The sequence below is a fragment of the Ovis aries genome, chromosome 21, assembly GCF_016772045.2.
Source record: "Ovis aries strain OAR_USU_Benz2616 breed Rambouillet chromosome 21, ARS-UI_Ramb_v3.0, whole genome shotgun sequence".
In the NCBI taxonomy this organism is placed as follows: Eukaryota; Metazoa; Chordata; class Mammalia; order Artiodactyla; family Bovidae; genus Ovis; species Ovis aries.
Genome location: NC_056074.1, coordinates 37,959,084 through 37,971,192, shown reverse-complemented (window position 1 = coordinate 37,971,192; position 12,109 = coordinate 37,959,084). Strand labels below are relative to the sequence as shown.

Here is a 12,109-nt window from a genome sequence, read left to right as displayed (position 1 = left end):
AAGATCCACCACAGCCAAAGAATAAAATAAATACAATTTTTTTAAACCTCATGGGAATTGCAAATCAAAAGCAAAAAATAGACACACGGAAAAAAATAAAAAGCAACCAAACACAACATTAATCAAATCACAAGACAAGAGATCAAAAGAAGAATGGAAGACTGACAAAAATAATTCCAAAGCAATTGAGAAAATGGCAATAGGAACATACATATCGATAATTATCTTAAATGTAAAGGGATAAAACTCTCCAACCAAAAGACATAGACTGGATAAATGGATATAAAAGTAAGACATATATATATAGTACAGTCTACAAGAGACCCACTTCAGACATAGGGACACATACAGATTGAAAGTGAGGAGATGGAAAACGATATTCCATGAAAATGGAAATCAAGTAAAACGTGGGATAGTAATACTCATATCAGACATTATAGACATTAAAATAAAGACTATTACTAGAGACAAGAAAAATAATTACTTGGTGGTCCAGTAGCTAAGATTCTGTGCTCCCAATGCAGGGGGCCTGGGTTTGATTCCTGATCAGGAAACTAGATCCCGCATGCCACAGCTGTTTGCATGCCACAACTGAGGATCCTGCATGCTGCAAATAAGACCTGGCACTGCCAAATAAATAAATAAATAATAAATATTAAGAGACAAGGAAGGATAGTATGAATGATTAAGGGATCATCCAAGAAGAATACAGAATAATTGTAAATATATATGCACCCAACATAGGAGCCCCTCAGCATATAGGCAGATGCTAACAGTCATAAAAAGAGAAATCGACAGTAACACAATAAAAATGGAAGATTTTAACACCAACTTACACCAATGGAGATAATCATCCGTACAGAAAATTAATAAAGAATCAGGCCTTAAATGATACATTAGCTCAAATAGACTTCAGTGATATTTATAGAGTACTCATCCAAAGGATAAAAGATGATGCTGTGAAAGTGCTGCACTCAATATGTTAGCAAATTTGGAAAACTCAGCAGCTGCCACAGGACTGGAAAAGGTCAGTTTTCATTCCAGTCCCAAAGAAAGACAATTCCAAAGAATGCTCAAACTACCGCACAATTGCACTCATCTCACACACTAGTAAAGTAATGCTCAAAATTCTCCAAGCCAGGCTTCAGCAATACATGAACTGTGAACTTCCAGGTGTTCAAGCTGGTTTCAGAAAAGGCAGAGGAACCAGAGATCAAATTGCCAACATCCGCTGGATCATTGAAAAAACAAAAGAGTTCCAGAAAAACATCTATTTCTGCTCTATTGACTATGCCAAAGCCTTTGACTGTGTGGATCACAATAAATTGTGGAATGTTCTGAAAGAGTTGGGAATACCAGACCACCTGACCTGCCTCTGGAGAAACCTATATGCAGGTCAGGAAGCAACAGTTAGAACTGGACATGGAACAACAAACTGGTTCCTAATAGGAAAAGAAGTACGTCAAGGCTGTATATTGTCACCCTGCTTATTTAATTTATATGCAGAGTACATCATGAGAAACGCTGGGCTGGAAGAAGCACAAGCTGGATCAAGATTGCCAGGAGAAATATCAATAACCTCAGATACGCAGATGATACCATCCTTATGGCAGAAAGTGAAGAAGAACTAAAGAGCCTCTTAATGAAAGTGAAAGAAGAGAGTGAAAATGTTGGCTTAAAGCTCAACATTCAGAAAACTAAGATCATGGCATCCAGTACCATCACTTCATGGGAAATAGATGGGGAAACAGTGGAAACAGTGGCTGACTTTATTTTTCTGGGCTCCAAAATCACTGCAGATGGTGATTGCAGCCATGAAATTAAAAGACGCTTACTCCTTGGAAGGAAAGTTAAGACCAACTTAGACAGCATATTAAAAAGCAGAGACATTACTTTGCCAACAAAAGTCCATCTAGTCAAGGCTATGGTTTTTCCTGTGGTCATGTATGGATGTGAGAGTTGAGCTATAAGGAAAGCTGAGTGCCAAAGAATTGATGCTTTTGAACTGTGGTGTTGGAGAAGACTCTTGAGAATGCCCTGGACTGCAAGGAGATCCAACCAGTCCATCCTAAAGGAGATCAGTCCTGGGTGTTCATTGGAGGGACTGATGTTGAAGTTGAAACTCCAATACTTTGGCCACTTGATGCAAAGAGCTGACTCATTTGAAAAGACCCTGATGCTGGGAAAGATTGAGGGCAGGAGGAGAAGGGGACGACAGAGGATGAGATGGTTGGATGGCATCACCGACCCAATGGACATGGGTTTGGGTGGACTCCAGGAGTTGATGGCGGACAGGGAGGCCTGGCATACTGCAGTTCATGGGGTCGAAAAGAGTCGGACACGACTGAGTGACTGAACTGAACTGAACTGAAAATCCAAAGGAAACAGAACACACTTTCTTCCAATGAGCACATGGAATATTCTCCAGGAAAGATCACATTTGACCACAAACCAAGCCTTGATAAATTTAACAAAATTGAAAGCATATCAAGAATCTTTTCCAACTACAATGCTATGAGATTAGAAATCAATTACAGGGACAAAAAAAAAACTGAAAAAAACACAAATGCTAAAAGCTAAAACAAAATGTTATTAAGCAACCAGTGGATCAGTGAAAAAAATCAAAAAGGAAATTAAAAAAATACTTAGACAATTGACAATGAAAACATGATGATCCCAGAAGATATGAAACATAGCAAAAGCAGTTCTAAGAGGGAAATTTATAGCAATGCACTCTAACCTCAAGAAACAGGAAAAATATCAAATAAACAACCTAAACTCACACCTAAACCAACTAGAGAAAGAAGAACAAACAAACCCCAAAGTTAGTGGAAGGAAAGAAATCATAAAGATCACAACAGAATTAAATGAATAGAGACAAAGAAAATAAAAGCAAAGATCCATGAACTAAAAGTTGGTTCTTTGAGAAAATAAACAAAATTGATTAATCTTTAGCAAGACTCCTCAAGAAAAAAAAAGGGGTGGGGGAGGACTCAAACCAATAAAATAGAAGTTACAAGGGACACCACAAAAATACAACAGTATGGCAATGAAATGGACAATGTAGAAGAAACTGACAAATTCTTACAAAGGTACAGCTTTTCAAGACAAACCAGGGAGAAACAGAATATATGAACAGAACAATTACTAGTACTGAAATTGAAACTGTGATTAATAATCCCCCAACAAACAAAAGTCCAGGAGAGATTACTTCACAGGTGAATTCTATCAAATATTTAGAGAAGAGTTAACACCTACCCTTTAGAAACTCTTCCAAAAAATTGTAGAGGAAGGGACTTACCTGCTGGTCTAGTGGTTCAGACTCTGTGTTTCCACTGCAGAGGGCTCAGGCTCCATCTCTGGTCACGGAACTAAGATCCCACACGCCACACAGTGTACACACACACACACAAAAAAAAAGTAATAAAAAATTATAGAGGAAGGAACACTCCCAAGCTCATACTACGATGCTACCATCCCTCAGATACCAAAACCAGACAAACATCAGCTCAGTTCAGTTCAGTCCCTCAGTCGTGTCTGACTCTTTGTGACCCTATGAATCACAGCACGCCAGGCTTCCCTGTCCATCACCAACTCCCAGAGTTCACTCAAACTCATGTCCATTGAGTCGGTGATGCCATCCAGCCATCTCATCCTCTGTCGTCCCCTTCTCCTCCTGCCCCCAATCCCTCCCAGGATCAGAATATTTTCTAATGAGTCAACTCTTTGCATGAGGTGGCCAAAGTATTGGAATTTCAGCTTTAGCACCATTCCTTCCAAAGAACACCCAGGGCTGATGTCCTTTAGAATGGACCGGTTGGATCCCCTCAGGCCAATATCACTGATGAACATAGATACAAAAATCTACAACAGAATAGTAGCAAACTGAATCCAACAACATATAAAAGGATCATACACTATGATCAAATGGGATTTATACAAGGTATGAAGATTTTTTCAACATCCACATATCAACCACTGTGATACACCACAACAACAAATTAAATTTTTCTTTTAAATCTCAAACAATGCACAAAAGGCTTTTAATAAAATTCAACACAGGTTTATGATTAAAAACACTTCAGAAGATGGGCTTAGAGGGAAACTACCTCAACATAATGGGCTTCCTTGGAGGCTCAGTTGGTGAAGAATCCTCCTACAATGCAGGAGACACAGGTTTGATCCATTGGTCAGGAAGATCCCCTGGAAAATTAAATGGCTACCCATTCCAGTATTCTTTCCTGGAGAATTCCATGGACAGAGGAGCCTGGAAGGCTGAAGTCCATGGGGTCACAAAGAGTGGACATAACTTAGTGACTGAAAAACAACAAAAAGTTTTTCATAGTTTTCTGTCTAAGGAGTAAGCAACTTTTAGTGTCATGGCTGCAGTCACTGTCCACAATGACTTTGGAGACCAAACTCAGAAAACCTGTCACTGCTTCCATTTTTCTCCCCTTCAGTTTGCATGAAGTGATTGAACCAGATGCCATGATCTTAGTTTTTTTTTTTTTTAAGTTGAGTTTCAATCCAGCTTTTACACTCTCCTCTTTTACCCTCACACTGTTCATGGGGTTCGCAAGGCAAGAATACAGAAGTGGTTTGCCATTCCCTTCTCCAGTGGACCACATTTTGTCAGAACTCTCCACGATGACCCCTCCATCTTGGGTGGCCCTACACGACATGGCTCATAGTTTCATTGAGTTAGACAAATAGGAAAAGGAGTAAGTCAAAACCGTATATTGTCACCCTGCTTATTTAACTTACATGCAGAGAACATCATGAGAAATTCTGGGCTGGAGGAAGCTCAACCTGGAATCAAGACTGCCGGGAGGAATATCAATAACCTCAGATATGCAGGTGACACCACCCTTATGGCAGAAAGTGAAGAAGAACTAAAGAGTCTCTTGATGAAAGTGAAAGAGGAGAGTGAAAAAGTTGGCTTAAAGCTCAGCATTCAGAAAACTAAGATCATGGCATCCAGTCCCATCACTTCATGGCAAATAGATGGGGAAACAGTGGCAATAGTGGCTGACTTTATTTTGGGGGGCTCCAAAATCACTGCTGATGATGACTGCAGCCATGGAATTAAAAGACGCTTACTCCTTGGAAGAAAAATTATGATCAACCTAGATAGCATGTTAAAAAGCAGAGACATTACTTTACCAACAAAGTCCATCTAGTCAAGGCTATGGTTTTTCCAGGGGTCATGTATGGATGTGAGAGTTGGACTGTGAAGAAAGCTGAGCACCGAAGAATTGATGCTTTTGAACTGTGGTGTTGGAGAAGACTCTTGAGAGTCCCTTGGACTGCAAGGAGACCCAACCAGCCCATCCTGAAGGAAATCAGTCCTGAATATTCATCAGGAGGACTGGTGCTGAAGCTGAAACTCCAATACTTTGGTCACCTGATGTGAAGAACTGACTCATTTGGAAAGACCCTGATGCTGGGAAAGATTGAAGTTGGGAGGAGAAGGGGACAACAGAGGATAAGACTACTGGATGGCATCACCAACTCAATGTGCATGAGTCTGAGTAAACTCTGGGAGTTGGTGATGGACAAGGGGGCTTGGCATGCTGCAGTCCATGGGGTCGCAAAGAATCAGACAGGACTGAGCGACTGAAATGAACCGAACCGAATTTTTACCCTCATCAAGAAGCTCTTTAGTTCTTCTCCACTATCTGCCATTAGAGTGGCATCTGCAAATCTGGTATTGATATATTGATATTTCTCCCAGCAGTAATGATTTCAGTTCATGATTAATCCAGACTGGCATTTCACATGATGTACTCTGCATATCAGTTAAATAAGCAGAGTGACAACATACACCCTAGTTGTTCCCCTTTCCCAACTTTGACCCAGTTAGAAATTGCACCACATGCCACTTTAACTAAAACCAAAGGATTGTATTTTCTTAAGTAGTGTGTTGTTACAGAACAAACAATTAAAACAAAATTTGTTTTCTGCTCTTTCCTAGAATAGTCCTTATGTCTCTCCAGTTCCATTTTTTAGAAATGACTGAAGACTGTGTAGCTTACTCTAAGGTTATTCAGAGGTCATGTACATGACAAAGTCCTATGCTAGTTTCACAGAATCACAAAGGACAAACACATTCAGAAAGTAAATCTTTAAACAGATTTAATGTTCATCAGATAGATATCTTTGGTAAATAATTTTCTCTATAACTTTGCTAAAAAGCAACCACCCCCATGCTTTCAAAAGGACTAGGGAAACTGATTCCATTGCTCTGTTACAGTAGTGAGGTGGGTTAGACCCAGGCATGAGAAACTGGCATGAGGTCACATAGACTTAGCGTGAATTAAAGAAAACATTTTCTCCCTTTGAACTTCTCTCTGTAAAGTCATTTTGACTCCTCTTGAATATCATCTATTCACAATGGCCTTTGAGGAGCTTCTGGATAAAGTTGGTGGCCTGGGGAAATTCCAGATCCTTCAGATGGCTTTAATTCTCCCTTCTCTCATGGTAGTAGTCTGTCACTCACTGTTGGAGAACTTCACTGCAGCCGTTCCTGGTCATCGCTGCTGGGTCCACATTCTCGATAATGCCACTGTCTCCGATAATGACACTGGGATCCTCAGCCCTGATGTCCTCCTGAGACTCTCCATCCCAGTGGATTCAAACCTGAAGCCAGAGAAGTGTCGTCGTTTCCTCCACCCCCAGTGGCAGCTCCTTCACCTGAATGGGACCTTCCCCAACATGACTGACCTGGACACGGAGCCCTGTGTGGATGGCTGGGTGTACGACCACAGCTTGTTCTCCTCCACCATCGTGACTGAGGTAAAGGCCCCATTTACTTCTTGTAAGTGTAGGTGTATGCTCGGTCATGTCCTGAACATACAGTCGCGTCCTGAGTCATATCCTGTTTGAAAGTAAAAGTTAGTCATTCAGTCGTGTCCAACTCTTTGTGACCCCATGGACTATAGCCCACCAGATCCCTCTGTCCATGGAATTCTCCAGGCAAGAATACTGGAGTGGATTGCCATTACCTTCGCCAAGGGATATTCCCGAGCCAGGGATCGAACCCAGTGCTCCCTCATTGCAGACAGAATCTTTACCAACTGAGCCACCAAGGAGTGCTCCTATCCTGTTTAGAATAACATAAATTAAACAGGGTTCAAGTCTTCAGTCACTGAATAGATAATGCAGCCAGCTTCCTTTCATACTTTTAGTAAGTAGTGATCGATTATCTTTTTAATTGCCAAGCACTTTATTCTTTTTAATTTATTTAATTGGAAGATAATTACTTTACAATATTGTGATGGTTTTTGCCATATATCTGTATGAATTGGCCATAGGTATACATGTGTCCCCTCCATTCTGAAGCCCCCTCCTATCTCCCTCCCCACCCTATCCCACCAGGTTGTCACAGAGCACTGGCTTTTCATGTCCTGTGTCATACATCAAACTCACACTGGTTATCTATTTTACATATGGTAATTTTAAAAACCCAGGAATAATCAAATGAGACTTAAATAAACTTAAAAGCCTTTGCACAAAGAAGGAAACTATAAGCAAGGTGAAAAGACAGCCCTCAGAATGGGAGAAAATAATAGCAAATGAAACAACTGACAAGAATTAATCTCCAAAATACACAAGCAGTTCATGCCACTCAATACCAGAAAAACAAACAACCCAATCAAAAAGTGGGCAGAGGCTGAGAATAAGATGGCAGAGGAGTAGGTGGAAGTGGAGTACATCTCTCTCCATGGATACATCAGGAATACACCTTCAGACACAGAAGTGCATGCAGAATACCAGCTGAGAGCAGGCAGGAGCACCTGACCAGTGGAAAAGAATATATAAAACCATGCAAAACTTGGTAGGATGAAGGAACTGGGGGGAAAATAGGAGTTTTAGTAGGACTGGACCTGCTCTTGGTGGGAGGGGCAACTGAAGCAAGGGTCCAGTCCCCACAATGGGACAATTGTCTGAGTCAGAGGAGAAACATTTAATGCAAAGAGTGAAACAGCTGGTCTGTGGCAGCCTAAATGGAATGAGAATCAGACAGTCCTTGCCACAGCCATACATACTTCAGACAGGAACACTGGTCTTCTGGAAGGAAGGTGCAGCAGCTGGGAGCTGGAGTTTAGGGATTGTGGCGCAATCCCAGGGTGAGGGCTGCTACTGACTGTGGAGGGACAGTCTGAGGGGATGTGAGGGAGGAGATCGTAGTGGGAAATGCTGGTGGAGGAAAGCCCAGCAGCCATGGAAGCAAGGTGATACTGCTGAGTCACATGTAGGGGGTGAAGCCATCACCATAGCCTCTCTCTCCCCACACTCCAGCATCGGCAGCTGAACAGTAGAGAGCCTGGCCCAACAAATGCCTGACGCACTGAACTAGAGTAGGACCCCATCCAGGGTGCTCCTTTCAGTGACTGATATGCCAAACTACAGAGTAGGACCCCAGCCAGGGGGGCCCCTCTATGTGCCTGACTCACTGAACAACAGAGAAGGATCCCAGGCAAGGGGGCCCTCTAAGTGCCTGAATAGGCGGAGCTATGGAGAAAGACTGCCCAAAGAGGCCTTCTGATCGCCAGCTACAAGAGGCTGGAATAAAGACTCTGATAGGGCCATAACTCCTGTGACAGAGACAGTCCGTGTCCCTGCACACATGGCACCAGCAGGGTCCCCACAAGCCAAGCAGCTGTGCCACCTTCATGCTCAGCTCGCTCTCACTGGAGCAGAGCTGCCACAGGCAAAAAAAGTCCTGCGTCTATGCATGCAAGGTCGCTTCTGTCGTGTCTGACTCTGCGACCTTGTAGACTGTGGCCTGCCAGGCTTCTCTGTCAGAGACGGGGTTCTTCAGGCAAGAATATTGGAGTGTATTAGCCAAAACTGGTTGCCATACCCTTCTAGAGCACTATATTTCCTGCTGCCCTAACCGCCAACCCCCCTGAGTACCTGGTGCTGCCAGAATCCCTGTGACCCAAGCAGCTGCATCACCTTCACACCTAGCCCTCACAGGAGCAAACCCAAACCTTCCAGGACAGCCTCAGGAGCTAAACCCCAGTGGACAATCCACATGTAGAGATGGAAATAACACCACAGTTGAAACCCAGGGACAGTGTGGCTAGGGAAAAAGACCCAAAACGTTCCCACCAGGTGTACAAGCTGCAGATTAAATCCACATGATCAACTAAGCAGACTCTGTGTCTATGGAATATGTAAAAGGCCATTGAGAGTTTCCACAAAAGAAAACGCACTAGTTCTGATAGCTCTGGACATTGGAGGCAAGAACATACAAGAGTAGGACCAGACTAGAATCTGAGCTGCCCCCACAGCAGGTCCAGAGATTGGCACATGTTGGAGGGCATCCTAGGGAGATAAGGAGAACTGTGATTCCCAGTGAGGGAAACTGACAGCAGTGACTCAAGAAAAACATTTACTATTCTTTTTTTTTTTTTTACTTGTTCTGTAGATTCTTTTGGATTTTTTTTTCTTTTCTTCCCCTCTGTTGTAGTTGTTGATTTTTTCAGCACTAAGAAATCCAATTAAGCTTTTGAGCTTTTATTATTGTTGTCATAAACCTCTGTCTCTACATTGGGCTTTTGCAGTTCTGTGGAGTTTTCCTCTTTTCTTTTTTCTTTTCTCTTTTTTAATTTTTTAAACCTATTATTGTTCTTTCCACATTGATTCCTTTGTTTGCTATTCCTACTGTTCTTTTACCCTTGCATTAATCTTTAACATATATAAATCTTCTTTGTCTGCCTCTATTTAACTGTGCACAGCTATTTTTTCTTTTCTTTCTCTCCTTTCCTCTCAACATATTTGTTAGAATTATTTTCATTGCTTTATTTCCCAGTTGGCAACTTGCTTTAGTTTTGTTTTCCAGTTTGTTCTAGTAGATACAATTTTTGGTTTCCTTAGTTTACCAGGTCAATCTATTGTACTTTATTTTTGTTGGACTGTTTTGATTTTGCTTACGGGAGTATATGTATATGTATATTCAGTCACACTTTCTATCGTTGTTGTAAACCTCTGCCTCTATGTTGGGCTTTTGCAGCTCTGTGAAGTTGTCCTTTCTTTTTCTTTTTTCTTTCTTCTTCCATTTTTTCCTTTTCTCTTTTTTATAATTTTAATTTTTAAGCCTATTATATTTTTTCTACATTTATTCCTTTGTTTGCCTTTCCTACTGCTCTTTTCCCCTTGCAGTTAATCTTTAATGTATATAAAACTTCCTCATCTACCTCTGTTTAAGTTTGCATATTTATTCTTTCTTTCTTTTCTTTCTTTTCCTCTCAATATATTTGTTAGTTTTGTTATCATTGCTTTATTCCCCACTTGGCACCTTGCTTTAGTTTTGTTTTCCAGTTTGTGCTTAAGTTAGTTTTGTTCTTAACTGGTAAATATAACTTTTGATTTCTTTTGTTCACTGGGTCAATCTACTATACTTTGTTTTTGTTGGACTGTTTTCACTTTGCTCATGGGTGTATACATATATGTGTATATTCCACTATTTTTTATTTTCCTGATTTTGTAATTTCCATTCGTCTGGGGTTCATCTTTGGTTTCTTGTTTTTGGATATTTGTTTTAATCTCACTTAATGCCATAACAAACCACTTGTGGAATTGTTGTTCCTGACCAGAGATCAAGCCCTAAGATTTTGGAATGGGAGCACTGACTCCAAGACCCTAGACTTCCAGAGAACTAATCCTAGGGAATATCAGATAGTGAGAACTCACTCAAAGTAAACTACTTGAATATAAGAACCAGCATCACCCAATCACCAGTAGCACCCCATGCAGGATGCCTCATATAAACAACAAACAAGACAAAAATACAAACCTAATCATCGTCAGACAGGATTATCACCTCACTCAGCCTTGCCATCAGAGGAAAGACAAACAAACAAAAACTCAGCACAAATCTCACCCTATACGGAGCTAACACAGCACTTTCACAGCATCATCTTTCAGGATTTGAAATAGCTCAACTGGAATTCCATCACCTCCGCTAGCTTTGTTCGTTGTGATGCTTCCTAAGGCCCACTTGTCTTCACATTCCAGGATGTCTGGCTCTAGGTGAGTGATCACACCATCGTGATTATCTTGATCGTGAAGCTCTTTTTTGCACAGTTCTTCTGTGCATTCTTGCCACCTCTTCTTAATATCTTCTTACATTGCTGCTGCTGCTGCTGCTGCTGCTGCTGCTGCTGCTGCTGCCAAGTCGCTTCAGTCATGTCCAACTCTGTGCGATCCCATAGAGGGCAGCCCACCATGGTCCGTCATCCCTGGGATTCTCCAGGCAAGAACACTAGAGTGGTTGCCATTTCCTTCTCCAATGCATGAAATTGAAAATGCATGAAAGTGAAAAGTGTAAGTGAAGTCACTCAGTCGCGTCTCTTAGCGTTACCAAATGTAAAATAGATGACCAACAGAAATTTACTGTATGACTCAGGAAATTCAAATAGGGGCTCTGTATCAACCTAGAGGGGTGGGATGGGGAGGGAGTTGGGAGGGAGTTTCAAAGGGAAGGGTATATATGTATGCCTATGGCTGATTCATGTTGAGGTTTGACAGAAAACAGCAAAATTCTATAAATCAATTACCCTTCAATAAAAAATAATAAAAATTTTAAAAGTGGGCAGAAGACCTATGTTTATGATAAAAACTCTCCAGAAAGCAGGAATAGAAGGAACATACCTCAACATAATAAAAGCTATATATGACAAAACCACAGCAAACATTATCCTCAATGGTGAAAAATTGAAAGCATTTCCCCTAAAGTCAGGAACAAGACAAGGGTGCCCACTTTCACCACTACTATTCAACATAGTCCTGGAAGTTCTGGCCATAGCAATCAGAGCAGAAAAAGAAATAAAAGGAATCCAAATTGGAAAAGAAGAAGTAAAACTCTCACTGTTTGCAGATGACATGATCCTCTACATGGAAATCCCTAAAGACTCCACCAGAAAATTACTAGAGCTCATCAATGAATATAGTAAAGTTTCAGGATATAAAATCAACACACAGAAATCCCTTGCATTCCTATACACTAATAGTGAGAAAGTACAAAAAGAAATTAAGGAAACAATTCCATTCACCATTGCAACGAAAAGAATAAAATACTTAGGAATATATCTACCTAAAG

At 41.1% G+C, this 12,109-nt stretch overlaps 2 protein-coding genes across 5 annotated transcripts in view; one reads left to right on the top strand and one right to left on the bottom strand.

Moving 5' to 3' along the window:
* LOC101118318 (solute carrier family 22 member 10-like) overlaps window positions 1-3,575 on the bottom strand; it is an 87,909-nt gene extending 84,334 nt beyond the window's left edge. The window contains exon 1 of the mRNA XM_042238301.2: window positions 3,302-3,575. The gene's annotated coding sequence lies outside the window, so the exon portion shown is untranslated. The remainder of the gene's footprint in view (window positions 1-3,301) is intronic.
* Window positions 3,576-6,206: 2,631 nt separating this feature from the next.
* LOC101118064 (solute carrier family 22 member 10-like) overlaps window positions 6,207-12,109 on the top strand; it is a 29,484-nt gene continuing 23,581 nt past the window's right edge. For all 4 annotated transcript variants that reach the window (XM_060404305.1, XM_012102062.5, XM_060404306.1 and 1 more), the window contains exon 1: window positions 6,207-6,795. In XM_060404305.1, the coding sequence (XP_060260288.1) occupies window positions 6,394-6,795 (402 nt within the window). In that variant the 5' untranslated portion in view covers window positions 6,207-6,393. The remainder of the gene's footprint in view (window positions 6,796-12,109) is intronic.